This window comes from Schistocerca nitens, chromosome 4 (genome assembly GCF_023898315.1).
Source record: "Schistocerca nitens isolate TAMUIC-IGC-003100 chromosome 4, iqSchNite1.1, whole genome shotgun sequence".
Lineage (NCBI taxonomy): Eukaryota > Metazoa > Arthropoda > Insecta > Orthoptera > Acrididae > Schistocerca > Schistocerca nitens.
Genome location: NC_064617.1, coordinates 609,740,457 through 609,757,129, shown reverse-complemented (window position 1 = coordinate 609,757,129; position 16,673 = coordinate 609,740,457). Strand labels below are relative to the sequence as shown.

The following is a 16,673-nucleotide window of genomic DNA, read 5'->3' as shown; positions in this document are numbered from 1 at the left end:
AAGAAGAAGAACAACAAGAAGGGTATTTTTTGTGGAGTTCTGGTACATCTGTTGTCGTCCTAGGTTCTAGGTTGGAGTCGATCTGTAAAGCGTATTCTGAAACCTAAACTGAATGCTGGCAGAATTTTGAGATCAGGGTTCCACTTCCAGTACACCATACAGTTTTAATGGAACGCAATGGTTTAAGAGCTCTTCTGTTGTCCCATTTCCACGACTGAATGTTGCTGTACTTTCTTGTCACGACTGGGTTACTCATGAGTCTCGGATAGCATATCAGGTGTAAAAGACAAAATCACTGGGACGGTAATAGTTGCAAGGAAGTCTGGACCACTGATGTGATTCAGTCTTCGCTAAAAGGTGGCAGGACGGATGTCTGCGGAACGAGTCCGGATGGAAGCCCCCGTGGCTTCTGTGAGTATTAGCGGTCCTGTAGTCGATGACAGAGCAGCCAGTGGAACACTGCCGCGCGGTTATCTAGGTGCCATGTAATATGGCCCCTGAGGAGGACCGTACGCGTAGAAGGACTGGTGGTGCGCGTGGGACGCGGTGGGGAAGGCGGGAGGCGGCGCCGGCGCAGAGACGGGGGGTGGAGGCGCGCCCGCAGCCAGATGAGGGTGCAGGAAGTCCGTCGCCGCACCGTACGCGGCGGGCCCCGCGGGCCCGGCTCCGCCCCCGCCCGCGTTGCCGCCGCCCCCGTGCGCTGCCCCCGGCGGCAACGGCCCGCCGCGGCCGCCCACTGCCGTCGCCTCCAGCGGCGACCCGTACATGAAGCCCGTCGCTCCGGCGGCAGGCCGAAAGCCTTGGTGCGGGTGGTGGTGCAGGTGGTGATGCTCACTGGCCTCCAACGAGTACTGCGCGTGCGCACTGCAAGCAGACAGTACCATCGCGATATTACCCTTGTGCACTCTGTAGCAAAAATATGAACTAAGGTGACGCTGATAATTTATAGATAATTAAGAAAGGATTAATTTAAAAAAAATATAAATGATTTTATACTTGCAGACTGAAGAGACGAATGAACATTTGTATCAAGAGCAGGATTCGAACCCATGTCTTCTTCTCACTAGGTAAATGCACTAACTACGAGGGTGAGTCAAATGAAAACCTTAATTTGTAATAACAAATCGAAATTTCCCGCCGTTATCCTGTAAGTTGGTAAGCGTGCTACAAACAGTGTGCAGAATGGTCTGTAGGTGGCAGCATAGTGCAGATGCTCACATACGTCGCAGTATCAATATAAAAATGTCCGCCTCACTTGCGACTTGCACCAGGGAACAACAGTGTTCTGTTATTCGCTTTTTGCGTAGTGAAGATGTGAAGCCTATTGAAATTCATCGGCGAATGAAGGTTCAGTACGGTGATGCATGTTTATCACAGCAGCAAGTCTACGAATGGAGTTGGAAGTTCGCAAATGGTGTGACTTCAGGGGAAGGTGCTCCTCGTCCAGGTCAGGCACAACGAGTTGTGACTCCACAGAACATTGAAGCAGTTGAAGCTAAAGTGAAGGAAAACCGCCGAGTGACACTGAATGACATTGCAGCATGAAGAATGAAGATGAAGAGGTACGCCACGCGGTGCATGAGTGGTTGTGCGGTCTACCAAAAGAATTTTTTTCTAAAGGAATTTATGCACTTTGTAAGCTCTGGAGGACTTGCATTGAGCGTGGGGGAGATTATGTTGAAAAGAGATACTGCTTTGTACCACTTCTGCACAATAAATAATATTTAAAAAATATTTAAGGTTTTCATTTGACTCACCCTCGTACTATACCACCCTGGCAAAGTGCACAACTGCACAGAATGGGAATTTGATTGAGGAGGGATGTGTCCTAGTGTAGCAGGAGATCCAGGTTCAAATCTCAGCACTGGTACAAATTTCCTTTCGTCTCTTCAGTCTTCACATATACGTCATAGATTTTTGGGACTTGAAAAGGTGTCTGGAGCCATATAGTTTCATTTGGTAAATGATTTTATTTTTTAAAATGTTCCCCTTAACCTCAATACATTTTTGCATTCGACGGAACCAGTCTTAAATACAATGATGCCGCCGCTCTTTCTGAGGCACTTCAGAAATTAGGTTTTCATAATGTTCTACTGCTTCATCTGGTGAGAGAAAAGTGATTCTAGGCATTTTATCTTTAAATTTTGAACAGAAAAAAAATCACAAAGTGTTAGGTGAGGAGTGTATGGTGGAGGGTTCATGGTGCTGACTTTTAGGCATCCAGACACTCAGTTGTTAGTTTTGCTGTATGCTCTGATGCGTTGTCGTGATGGAAATTTATTTTCACAAAGTTTTTCAAAAATTTACGGTAAGCAGATGTTGGTGTATCAGTTGTCGGTAACTGCAATTCTGCGAGGAGCGACAATAAAGTAATGACACTGATTTTCTTTGCAAGATGTGGCAACCCTGCAGGCTTGCATAGGAACAATATCTTTGACCTTGGTCTATAAGCTGCTTCTAGTGCAAGCAGCACATCGATGCAACTGCTCAGTCGTGAGTTGTGCTGTAACAAGTTAAGAAGTGTTTGTGTCTCTCGTCACGGAAATGGAACAGCATAATATTGCGCAATGATATGCCATTTCTTTTTGCATTAAATTGGGTGAAAACGCGACGACAACTTACGGTAAGCTTCAGAAGGCTTTTGGAGAGGAGGTTATGTCAAGACCTCAAGTTTTTCGTTGGATTAAAAGTTTAGTGAAGGCAGAACGAATGTTGAAGATAAAGACCGCAGTGGACGACCACGCATGCTTGTGTGCTTCTTTGATTCCAAGGGAATTGTTCATAAAGAGTGGGTGCCTCCCAGACAAACAGTTAATCAATATTACTACAAAGAAATTTTAGAAATACTTCGTAAAAGAGTTCTTCGTGTCCACGCCAACATTACTGATAATTGGATTCTGCATCATGATAATGCGCCATCCCATACTGCTCTGTCAGTACAGCAATTTTTAACCTCAAAACATATTTCAGTACTACCACAGCCACCTTATTCACCAGATATCGTTCCGTGCGACTTTTTTTATTTCCAAGAGTCAAAACGGCGGTCAAGGGACACCATTTTCAAACAACACAAGATGTCCAAAAAGCTGTGACGAGGGTCTTGGAGGATATTACAGAAGATGGGTTCCAGAAATGTTACCACCAATGGCAGAAGCGCTGGAAGAAGGGAACTACTTTGAAGGAGATAACAATAAACTTGACTAAAACGGTAAGCAACATCTTTTTTAATCAGTCTCATTACTTTATTGTCACACCTCGTATATTTTGATGCTGTAGTAGCAATATGCCTCGTTAAAAAATTTAAAAAAGTTGGCAGCTGTCTTCTTACCAGCACTACGAATTCGCGACTTTTGTAGGCTTACGTTCTGTTCGAAAGACCCATTGAGCGCACGGACTTTTCTTCAGGTTCTTAACAATGAATCCAAGATTCGTCACCAGTAACGATACTCCAAACCAAATTTGAAATGGCGCCTTGGAATTTTTCACGTTTTTTTTTTTTTTTTTGCGCCAATCAAAGCATTATTTTTGATCTGGAGTCAGTTTATGTGGAATCCATCGACAAAAAAGTTTTCTCTTTCTAACTACACTCCTGGAAATTGAAATAAGAACACCGTGAATTCATTGTCCCAGGAAGGGGAAACTTTATTGACACATTCCTGGGGTCAGATACATCACATGATCACACTGACAGAACCACAGGCACATAGACACAGGCAACAGAGCATGCACAATGTCGGCTCTAGTACAGTGTATATCCACCTTTCGCAGCAATGCAGGCTGCTATTCTCCCATGGAGACGATCGTAGAGATGCTGGATGTAGTCCTGTGGAACGGCTTGCCATGCCATTTCCACCTGGCGCCTCAGTTGGACCAGCGTTCGTGCTGGACGTGCAGACCGCGTGAGACGACGCTTCATCCAGTCCCAAACATGCTCAATGGGGGACAGATCCGGAGATCTTGCTGGCCAGGGTAGTTGACTTACACCTTCTAGAGCACGTTGGGTGGCACGGGATACATGCGGACGTGCATTGTCCTGTTGGAACAGCAAGTTCCCTTGCCGGTCTAGGAATGGTAGAACGATGGGTTCGATGACGGTTTGGATGTACCGTGCACTATTCAGTGTCCCCTCGACGATCACCAGTGGTGTACGGCCAGTGTAGGAGATCGCTCCCCACACCATGATGCCGGGTGTTGGCCCTGTGTGCCTCGGTCGTATGCAGTCCTGATTGTGGCGCTCACCTGCACGGCGCCAAACACGCATACGACCATCATTGGCACCAAGGCAGAAGCGACTCTCATCGCTGAAGACGACACGTCTCCATTCGTCCCTCCATTCACGCCTGTCGCGACACCACTGGAGGCGGGCTGCACGATGTTGGGGCGTGTGCGGAAGACGGCCTAACGGTGTGCGGGACCGTAGCCCAGCTTCATGGAGACGGTTGCGAATGGTCCTCGCCGATACCCCAGGAGCAACAGTGTCCCTAATTTGCTGGGAAGTGGCGGTGCGGTCCCCTACGGCACTGCGTAGGATCCTACGGTCTTGGCGTGCATCCGTGCGTCGCTGCGGTCCGGTCCCAGGTCGACGGGCACGTGCACCTTCCGCCGACCACTGGCGACAACATCGATGTACTGTGGAGACCTCACGCCCCACGTGTTGAGCAATTCGGCGGTACGTCCACCCGGCCTCCCGCATGCCCACTATACGCCCTCGCTCAAAGTCCGTCAACTGCACATACGGTTCACGTCCACGCTGTCGCGGCATGCTACCAGTGTTAAAGACTGCGATGGAGCTCCGTATGCCACGGCAAACTGGCTGACACTGACGGCGGCGGTGCACAAATGCTGCGCAGCTAGCGCCATTCGACGGCCAACACCGCGGTTCCTGGTGTGTCCGCTGTGCCGTGCGTGTGATCATTGCTTGTACAGCCCTCTCGCAGTGTCCGGAGCAAGTATGGTGTGTCTGACACACCGGTGTCAATGTGTTCTTTTTTCCATTTCCAGGAGTGTATTAACGTAAAATGTTTTGGATCTGACTCATGCTGATATCCGTTGTCGTCCCAATAGTTTCACAAGATGTCTGCCGATCTTTTTCAAGTACTCGTATTGCCAGAACAGCAGGAATATTTTCATAAGTAACACTCGTATTTTGGGCGTCCTTCACGAAATTCATCACTAAAAAGTAAAATGCCGATCTCTTTGCATTCGCTGTGCCAGTTATAAATGGTTGGTTTGCATGGGGCTTCATTGCCAAATGCATTTCTAAGACGATTTTCACCTTGTTCAGGCGTTAATGACGATTTAAAATCTTACGAAATCATAGCCCGGGAATATTCTCTAGTCAAATTCATCTTACGGTGCACACAACATCTGAAAATAAATACAATCAACAAACTGTTAGAGCAAATCGAACAGATCAGCTGGCAACGAACTTGCAAAACACTAGGAAGTAGCTGTCAACTATTTAAAAAGATCATTTGCTTTTAAAAGCACGGCACTCTAAAAATTTTCAGAATTTCAGTTGTATACGAGAGTGAATCAAATATAAACGAGACTCTTGACCACCCGAGAGCACTATTGGCGTATGCTGTATCCCGCTCCTGCCAGTGTTGGGCGGGGATGTGAGGAGTGGGGGAGGCAGTTGAGAGAAGTCGCTCGCTTCCGTCATTAGTCATCATCACGCCGCGCGGAGAGGACGCGCGGTTTGAGGCGTCATGTCACGGACTGCGCGGCCCCTCCCGCCGGATGTTCGAGTCCTCACTCGGGCATGGGTGTGTGTGCTGTTCTTAGCATAAGTTAGTTTAAGTAGTGCTTAAGTCTTGGGACCGATGACCTAAGCAGTTTGGTCCCTTAGGAATTCACACACATTTGAATATTTTTTCATCATCAAGACGTCTGTGCAAGAGGCACGTGTCTCCGTTGTGTAACGCAGTGCTGTCAAGTTTGTCGCTCGGGAAGGTGTGAAACCAGGCGAAATCATCCGGGGATGCACTGAATAATTCAAGGAAGAGAGACACCTCCGGGATCTTGAGTGTTTGCTTGGCACAAGCAATTTGTGGTGGGTCGTGTACTCGTTGAGGATGAGGGCTACGATCGCCGACCCAGTAACAGAACTACAAACAACATTCGCCGTGTTCAATAACGTTTTGAGGGTGTCAGGTGTTTGCCGAGCGTTGACGGTCGCTGACATTGCAGATAAAGTCGGGGTATGTTATGGCAGTACTCTTCCCGCCTTCACAGACAAGCTAGGATTTAAGAAAGATGGATTAATCACCTTTCGACAACTAATAAAAAATTGAATCGTTCGCAGATGAGTGAATGACTAAATTTCAGGAGGACCGAGAGTCGATTCGGACTCACATTATCGCCTATAATGAGATGTGAGTGCATCAATACACCCCCGAAATCAAAAGAAGCAAGCAGGGAGTGGAGAAACAACAGTGTGTGTGTGGGGGGGGGGAGGAGGGGGGGAGGGAACCGGGAGGGGCCGAGCGGTGAAACTTAAATCACTGTTGTCATCCAGCAAGGTCATGATATCTACTTTCTGAGACCGGCGAGGCTTTTTCCATATCGACTTTTTGCACGTAAGTCGGACAGTGAATGGTTCATATTAATACGCGGTTTTTAGCGAGGTTAGAGAGGCATATCGCTCAAATGACGTGACTTATTGATGAGAGAAGTGGTTCTTCTGTAAGACAACGCGTGGTCCCGTACAAGACCCCTGAACAAACAAATATTGGAGTAACTCAACCGGGAGACACTTAAACGCTCTCCGTATAGCCCAGACCTATTTCCCTAAGACTTTCATGTCTTTTGTCCACTTAAAGAATTTCCGGGATGTCCATGGTTCAATGGCGACGGTGAGGTTGAAGCCTATGTGCGCAACTGGCTACAGGCACGAGCGACTTCGTTCTACGAGAAGGGGTAGCAAAGTTACCTATTTGCTGGGAAATAAGTGTTCCGAAAGTGGAGGGAGGAAGGGGTGAGGGGAGATACGTAGAAAATTAACATACACACCTGCATTTATAATTTATATTGTCAACTAAAAAAACAAAAGACGTCTAGTTTATATTTGATTCACCCTTGCAGATGGCGCGGCTTCATGTGGAAAATGTGCCGTCTTGCTTTTGATGTGAATTGTATGACGTTTCAGAGAAAAAGAGATGTGGCTCACAATGAAAAGGAAACGTGCCCACTTGTCGACGACATTTTACTATGTTTTTCGTCGCACAAGGGAGTATTTCTCTGGGTGTTATCAGGAGCTTCTGGTGGTCCTGAAGTTACAAACGAAGCAAAAGTTTTTTTTTCCTTCTCAGAGAGGGGGCGGGGCTGGCAGAGAACATATTAGTACCCTTTAGATTTTGATTAACACAATTAAAATAATTAAATAACAGACCTGGCTATGAAAACATTTGATGATCAGAGGTTAATGAGATAACAGATTATTGTTTAACGTCCCGTCGACACCGAGGTCATTAGAGACGGAGCACAAGCTCGGATTAGGGAAGGATGGGGAAGGAAATCGTCCGTGCCCTTTAAGGAACCATCCCGGCATTTGCCTGAAGCGATTTAGGGAAATCGCGGAAAACCTAAAGCAGGATGGCCGGACGCGGGATTGAACCGTCGTCCTCCCGAATGCGAGTCCAGTGTGCTAACCACTGCGCCAGAGAGAGGTTGATTTTTGTGGGTGAGTAGGTAGTGTGGAGCAGGTTGTGGCCTTGGGTCGGTGGAAATCTATCTAACACTTGCTGGAGTTAAACAGCTGTATGCTTATCTTAGTGCATGTCTATCACCATTACTGTATTTTGGCAGTCTTAAAATTGTGGACACCCTTCTGAAACTGCCAGTGATGTTTGAATGAATTCCGCACGTGGTTAAGTTAGAAAGAGTGTTAGAGATGACGCCTCTACCTCAAGAAAATACGAGGAAGGGGGTGGGGGGGTGGGGGGGAGGCCAACGATATGTGTGTAAAGTTAACGAGGTGGCTTCCGAAGTGGGTGTGAATATACTCCCGTTAGACATTCCACTCGGTATAGTTGTAATCTTGAATTAATTTGGGTAGGGTACTGTGGAGTCGTATTTGGTGGTGTGGGCATGGGATCGATTGGCAGTAGGAGATTGTCATGGTCGTTTCCAACTGCACCTAGGACCTCTGCATGCATGAGTCCAAGAAGGTTTCTACATGCCTTCATGACAACAGGAGTGGAGTTGCTTCCAGAACAGGTGTAACGAGAAAGAGGGACGGTATCATCAGAAAGGAAGATGGTAAACTGACGCCGTCAGTTGATACAAGCTCGAGAGCGTTTGTAGCTTGTGGCTATTTAGATCAGTGGCAATGATATGGGCGGAAAAGGATTGGTCTACATAGGCGATGGAATTAAACAGAATTGGATGATTGGTGCAGTACACAAGTGATAGTACAAAGTAGCAAACATCATTAGCTACTCAGCAGCTGCTGTTTGAAATTAAGAATACTTTTTATTCCTACATAATACCAGAGTTTGGTGAGTGTCGCACAGTTAACAGTATAAATTTTCAAAGTGTGTGTTTTTTGTAAGGTGAGCTTTTTTGTCTTTGTGTTGCCTTTTTGTCATGTTTTGTTGCTCAGGGACAGCAGATATGCAGCACTAAGCCTTGTGAGGTAAGAGCAGATAGCTTTGTTCCTACTTACAACTAATTTAGAGAACTGAAAAACTGTAAGCTTCAGCACACACAACTTTATTTCACGGCATCCATCACAGAGTGACATCACACACACTTGCTGCATATGGCAGCGCCGTCTACTCATTATCAGAAAGTGGGAAGAGATGTTGCTGTGTCGTCCGAAAAAGACACAGCCAGGGCAAAAGTACCACAGGCGCAAAGATGCAAGCTGGTGCCAGTGCTATATAGACTCGCCACTTGCGCGAGTTCCACCAGCTCCACGGGCGGCGCTGAGGCTGAAGATATCGACTTCACCTTGGTCAATTGCCGGCCGAGTAAAATCCACCAATCACCGGACGACAAAGGACAGAAGCTTACTCGGAAGACAGAAGAGCAGTTCTCGCCCATTTGGTTATACATCATGGTCCAGAGCTGACTTAGACAGGGAACGTCGTTTAGTGAGCGCTTAGAAGTGAACAGACAGTTGTTGTAAATTGCATTTGCTATGTACTGTGTAGTTCACCTACGGTTATTTGCTCTTAGCCATTGTGGGCCTATTTTGTGTTATATTACATGCAGTGTTGCAGACTTTATTTTTCAACAAGTCACAAAGATAAGTAAACCTTTTAACTCATTTGTGTGACTTCGTTACTGATTTGTTGGAGTGTTGTAGAACTTTTGTTCTCCTATCTTGTTACCTGACCCTAGGGCATAGCTGTGTAATAGTAGCGGGGAGCAATAGTTTTAGCGGTGTAGTGCACCAGAAGCCGTTTCACGAACTCACAAACTCGGCCTGCCGTAATAACACCGTGGAAACTCGGCCTCCACAGCAGTAGTGACGAGGCCTTTACAAAACTGGCGACAAGGGTTTACAAAAGATGACATGAGTGTCTCCTCTCATTCTCCAGCATCCTCCCCACCCTGGTCCACCTCAAGGGATGACCAGCTGGATCGGTCGACAGATTTTCGTTCCACTTAGCCGCCAGAGAATAATACAACTATTCCACCACTGCTCTCTCAACCGAATCCATTTTCAGCTCCTCATATTATTTTGTGGGGCAGCCATACCATCTCTGGCCTCTGAGAACTCTCCTTCCACACAACTCGCCAACAAGCAAGTGGACAAACGCACATTTTGCATGCGTGACATCAAACTTGTGGTCATGTCGGGTCTAAGCTCAGCAATAGCTGTCGTGTTTGACAACATGTACACAGCTCTCTGAAACTTTAAACTGACAATTTAGTTCAACATTGAAACATACAGGACACCAATCAACAAACTGAATTGTTCGCCTTACCTTAACAACGTTATGTCAACATTGACATCCCTAGGAACCACATCAACTCGTAAAGCATGCAACAAGCCATGCACTTTTCACCTCGAGGGTCAGCAATTTACCAGCTGATTTACTAGCCCAGAGCAAGCTATTTTAATCACTGCAACTGATAATTGTTAATGGTATGCTTTTTCTGCTGTTTTTTTTCTTTATGTTATTTCATCCTTCTCACCCCATACGGGCTTAGGGTGGACTATCAACGGTACATTCAAACCGCTCTTCAGCTGGGGAACGAATAAAATTAGCTAAGGCGAAAAAACACTAACATAAGGATGTTTTACTTAAAAGTGAGTTAAAAACTTTTAGAGGTGAAATTAATGGAAGGTTTTATTTGTGGTTTTCTTCATTTTAAATTTAAAACAGAAATAATAAAAGGATTCAACGAAAAACAATAAGTTTACATTTCAAAAAATTAAAAACGCGATTTAAAACACTGATCTTAGGAAGTACTTCATTGAAACTAATACTGTAAGGACCTACCCTGAGAAAGGTCATCGTGAAAAAAAGTTGGGGGTTGAGGAGGGTAGGAGGGTAGGATCAGCGTAGTATCTATGGAGTAGAAATGGACTTAGGGAGGCTAGAAGAGAGAAGTAGGTTGGGCTATCGGTAACAGCATAATTTGGATGGAAATTAGTGGGTAAGGAAAGAAGGGGAAACGGAGTAGGGAAATACGGGGAGGGAAGGAAAAGGGAGTCCTGAGGAGGTGGAATGGGTGTCGTAGATTTTGTAATTGGTATGATGGGTAAATGTCGGGGTGGAGAAGAAGTATGTGGAAATTCCGTTGGGAGACGATTGGAGGGTGCGCAAGTGTAGGGTTGGGGGACGTTTCGGTAGAAGTGCAGCAGTGTGCTAGGACTGGAAATTAGAGGGGAAACCGTGGGATTACTGGAGTCGAGTTGCGGATGTTGTAGATTGTTCGAAAGTGCTCAGTGTGAATGAGGAGAATGATGGTAAAGACTCCAAGTGAGAGAAGATAAACGGATGCGTAAAGCGAGGCGGAGTACGTTACATTGAAGGACCTCGAGGAGCTTACAAAACTCAGTTGGGGCTCATATCCATGCAATATTTGCAGAGGATAGGTTGGGTCGATCAAATTATTGAGATGTGGAGAACGTGGAGAGGTGCAGTCCCCAACTTCGGCCAGTTAGTAGTTTTTGTTTCAGTCCGTTGTGGTCTTTCTGTTCGAAGGTTACTAAGTGACGTTTCCATGTTAGTTCCCTATCAATGGACAGTCCAAGATACTTTAGTGCATTCGTTAAATGGATATACCGTCCATTAATAATAGGGTGGAAGTCATGGAGGCGAAGGGTACGGATGGTTCATCTTATAATTATTGCAGGGGTTTTGCAGCGGTTCGTCTTGAGGAGCCGCTGGTTACACCAGGCGGCAAACTGACTGTGACAGAGCTGGAGGGATCGTTGGGATTTCTGGAATATAGGGCGATTCATCACTAGACTGGAGGAGATGGAGTGCCAGAGGTGGTTTGAATTATCAGCAGGTAGAGGAGATAAAGGAGAGGAAGAGAACGAAGCTTTGGAGCTCTCATGCAGTGGGATGGAATTGGTATTGTTTTTCAGCGGATATGACATGAGAATATATTACAAGTGGAAAATGAATATGTGTGCAGGGTACAGAAACGGCTTACACTCAGTTAAGTCAACACTGGGTGCAGTATATTTAAGAAATATCCCCTCCTGGGTTTCTGAACAGAGTAATCAGTCTTCTGACTGTTCTGATGCGGCCCGCCACGAATTCCTCTCCTGTACCAAAATTTTCATCTCAGAGGAGCATTTGCAACATACGTGCTCAATTATTTGCTGTATGTATTTCAATCTCTGTCTTCTTCTACAGTTTTTTCCCTCTGCATCTCTCTCCACTACTATGGAAGTTATTCGCTGATGTCTTAAAACATCTGTTACCACATGTACCTTCTTCTTATCAGTGTTTCCCATATACTTCTTTTCCCGACGATTCTATGAAGAACCTCCTCATTCCTTACCTCAGCAGTCCAATAAATTTTCAGCATTCTTCTGTAGCACCACAAATCAAATGTTTCGATTCTCTTCTGTTACGATTTCCCCATAATCCATCTTTGACAACAGTATAATTATGTGCTCCAAACGTATATTCTTAGAAATTTGTTCCTCAAATCAAGGCCTATGTTTGATACTAGACTTCTCTTGGCAATTAATGCCCTTTTTGCCAGGACTAATTTGCCTTTTATGTCCTCCTTGCTCTGTCCATAGAGGGTTATTTTGTTGCCTAGATCATAGAATTCCGTCGTCTATTTCGTGCCCCCCCCCCTCCATTCCGAAGTTAAATTTCTCGCTGTTCTAATTTCTGCTACTTCTCATCACTTTCGTCCTTCTTCCATTTACTCTCAATCCATATTCTGCACTCTTTAGACTGTTCATTCCATTCAACAGATCCTCTAATTCTCCTTCACTTTCACTCAGGATAGCACTGTCATCATAGAATCTCATCGGTGATGTCCTTTCACCTTGAATTTTAATCCCACTCTTGAACCGTTCTTTTATTTCAGTCGTTCCTTCTTCGATGTATAAATTTAATAGTTGGGGCGATTTTAATACGAGCACTATGTTATTGGTCTTCCAGTATTATTATTTATTCCCTCTTGGTTCTTGTACATACACTATGTGATCAAAAGTACCCGGACACCTGCCTGAAAATGACTTACAAGTTCGTGGTGCCCTCCATCGGTAATGCTAGAATTCAGTATGGTGATGGCACACCCTTACCCTTGATGACAGCTTCCACTCTCGCAGGCATACGTTCAATCAGGTGCAGAATGGTTTCTTGAGGAATGACAGCCCATTATTCACGGAGTGTTGCACTGAGGAGAGGTATCGATGTCGATCGGTGAGGCTAGGCACGAAGTCGGCGTTCCAAAACATCTCGAAGGTGTTCTGTAGGATTCAGGTCAGGATTCTGTGCAGGCAAGTCCATTACAGGGATATTACTGTCGTGTAACCACTCCGCCACAGGCTGTGCTTTATGAACAGGTGCTCGATCGTGGTGAAAGATGTAATCGCCGACACCGAATTGCTCTTCAAAAGTGGGAAGCAAGAAGGTTCTTAAAATCTCAATGTAGACCTGTGCTGTGATAGAGCCACCCAAATCAACAAGGGGTGCAAGCCCCCTGCATGGAAAACACGACCACACCATAACACCACCGCCTCCGAATTTTACTGTTGGTACTACACACGCTGTCAGATGCTGTTCACCGGGCATTCACCAAATCCACACCCTGCTATCAGGTCGCTACATTGTGTACCGTGATTCTTCACTCCACACAATGCTTTCTACTGTTCAGTCGTCTAATGTTTACGGTCCTTACACAAAGCGAGGCGTCATTTGGCATTTACCGGCGTGATGTGTGGCTCATGAGCAGCCGCTCGACCATGAAATCAAAGTTTTCTCACCTCCCGCCTAACTGTCATACTACTTGCAGTGGATCCTGATGCAGTTTGGAATTCATGTGTGATGGTCTGGATAGGTGTCTGCCTATTACACATTACGACCCTCTTCAACTGTAGCGTTCTCTGTCAGTCAGCAGACGAGGTCGGCCTGTACGATTTTGTGCTGTACGTGTCCCTTCACGTTTCCACTTCGCTATCACATTGGAAACAGTGAACCTAGGGATGTTTAGGAGTGTGGAAATCTCGCGTACAGACATATGGCATGAGTGGCACTCAATCACCTGACCACGTTGGGAGTTCGTGAGTTTCGCGGAGCGCCCCATTCTGCTCTTTCACGATGTATAATGACTACTGAGGTCGCTGATATGGAGTATCTGGGAGTAGGTGGTAGCACAATGCACCTAATATGAAAAACTTGTTTCCTGGGGTGTCCGTATACTGTCGATAACATAGTGTATTGTGTGCTACAGATCTTTCCCTATAGCTTGTCTCTATTTTTCTCAGAATTACGAACATCTTGCACCATTTTACATCGTAGAACGCTTTTTCCAGTTTGACAGATCCTATGAACGTCTCTTGATTTTTTTTTCAGTCTTGCTTCCATTATCTACCGCAACGTCAGAACCTTCTTTGATGTTAAGTCGTCCAAAGTTGCTTTAAATTCTGATTCGCCTCATGAGAGAACTCCTCCTCCTACACAAGCCTTCAATGTACTCTTTTAACCTATGTTTATCTCTCCAACTTCGGCGATTGTCCTTTATCTTCAAGGATTTTGGACTTGGGAGCCAATAAGACGCTCCGCACGAAAATTACGATATGAGACAATATCGCCATACAGGAAGTTATTCTTGGCCTGGAGTTTGCGTGTTGTGGATGCTCTGGCCCCAGCGTTCGGACACTCAGATTTGCAGTTTCAGCATGCTGTTTCATATGCTTGGTTGAGGGCGCTGCATGCTTTTGGCTTAACATGTGCATTTCACGTGTTTCACTTTCGTTTCTTGCAGATCGTGTTAATTATGAGTCATGTTTATACAGAGCAAATACTCACGTCGCATATCTGTTCGAAGTGTAACGAAAGCTATCTTCCCTTTGTAATCAGCTCGGAACAATGTGGCCAAGTAGTTGGTAACATACATTTTCTATTATCACTTCCGTGAAAACTGGTGGCAATTTAACACTCTCTGTCTGACCTTAAAGCCATTTTCATACTACAGGGCTACTACAAGGGTTGTCTAGAAAGTAATGCACCGCATTTTTTTTCTCAGCTGAAAACAATACTACGAATGCGAATCGTTACGTGTGTATTATTTGAAGTCTCCTGAGTGAGCACGCCAAGTTTCCGTCACTTCCGGCAGATAGCGTAGCTGCAGAACAGTTTCAAAGTGGCGTCCGTAGGTGATGTACGTTACAAGCAATGCCCCGTCATTGAATTTCTCACTGCAGAGAAAGAAACTGTGGGGAATATTCACAAACGCTTGTGCAAAGTCTATGGAGCATCTGCTGTCGACAGAAGTACAGTTAGTCACTGGGCACGGAGGGTGAGGTCATCAGAAGGTGGTTTGGCGGAGCTCCACGATTTGCAGTGGTCGGGGAGACCATGCACGACTGTCACACCTAACATGTTGCAACGAGATGATGTTGTCATTCTCCATGAAAGGATGCTATTCGTGGCAGACATTTTGAGGACGATGAGGAAGTGATTCACACAGTGAAGCACTTGCTCCGCCACCATGAGAGGAATTGGTACCGATAGGACATACACTCCCTTGTTTCACGCTGGAAGAAGGCCATAGAACAGGATGGAGATTATGTGGAAAAATGGGGTGTGTAGATAAAACACCATTCTTTTGTATGTGTAATTCGCTTGATGTTTAATAAAGAATGGTTGAAGAAAAAAATGCGGTGCATTACTTTCTGTGTAACCCTCGTACAAACGATTCATTCGTTTTCAATATTTTTCAAACTATTACATGTGCAGATATGGTTGTTGCATGAATAGAACCGTAAAATCACTGTTTGCGTTTTCCACTTTACAAATGTCCTATGAGTATTCGTCAGGTCACACGTCCACGTGGTAGTGAAGTTCGTTCTAGCTTCACAGCAGTACTGATACGTTCTTTGAGCTATTCAAGTATTTTCGGCAGTGGAAATATGTAAACACGATCTTTAATGTACCCGCAAAGAAAAGAGTCACCAGGCCTTAGGTCAGCCGACCTGGAGAACCAAGGGAACACAGCCACCTCATCTTCACTACTACGCACAATCCAGCAATGCTCCAGTGAAGGGGTGGCCCGCCTTGCAGGGAGATGAAATTCTCAGAATCAGCAGCCACTTCCGGAAACAACCAAAACTGCAACATATCAAGGTTACATGTACACGTCACACTTCTCACAGAAGAAAACGGCCCACACAGCTTCGTCCGTGCACCTTAGGCGAATATCACTCACGCACTACAATTTAATGATCTTCGTTGATCCATTATGGATCGTGGGACGACGGCTGGCATGAACTTCTTGATGCAATAATGTCGCCTGGCCACCAAGAGCTGTTGCAGGACGATTGATTCACGGATCCAGTTATATGGCTCCTTCCGTGTATAGCGATTTTATGGCTATGACGAGTGGGGCCTGAAGATGGCATCAATGTAATGCCGAAACTGGTAGCAGCACATAGAAGTTCATAAAATAAAATAAACTTCCACAAATCATACGGCTGTTGGTAAATTATTGCATCAAGAAAAACAATTTAATGAGGATTTTCTGTGCACCACACTCTCAGATTGTGGCGATTAACCTTTCCAGATAAATGGAAGGTTGCTTCCTTGCTGATCATCAGCTTGGAGGTGAAATGTTCATCCTCAAATGTCCTACATTATTATACAAAAATGAAGGCAATGGCTGAAATCTTCAGGTTTTAATTGTTGCAAGAGCTGCAGATAGTATGGTTTGAAATGTAGCTGCCGTCGCAAAATTTCGTTGAGATTACGGGTCCATTTATGCATCAGTCATATTTGTACACGTTATTTTTTGAAAAATATAGAATGCTGAAAACGAATTAATCATTTACAATAGCCCTATATTTTTTTTTGATCATGTTACACACAGATATCATTGACAAATGATAATTATTGTGAGGTACGAGGCCGTGCTGAAAAGTAATTCCTCGGAATTTTGAAGTGTAAACTCGTAAACAAACGTTAACAATATTTCTGAATCTTTATTCTTCATGTCTACATATCTGCAGCCCTCTGTCGCTA

At 45.2% G+C, this 16,673-nt stretch overlaps 1 protein-coding gene across 1 annotated transcript in view; it reads right to left on the bottom strand.

Annotated features, from left to right (window-relative positions):
- Positions 1 to 470: 470 nt before the first annotated feature.
- LOC126252465 (transcription factor SOX-8-like) overlaps positions 471 to 16,673 on the bottom strand; it is an 83,380-nt gene continuing 67,177 nt past the window's right edge. Inside the window, exon 5 of the mRNA XM_049953361.1 lies at positions 471 to 864. Within this exon, the coding sequence (XP_049809318.1) occupies positions 471 to 864 (394 nt within the window). The remainder of the gene's footprint in view (positions 865 to 16,673) is intronic.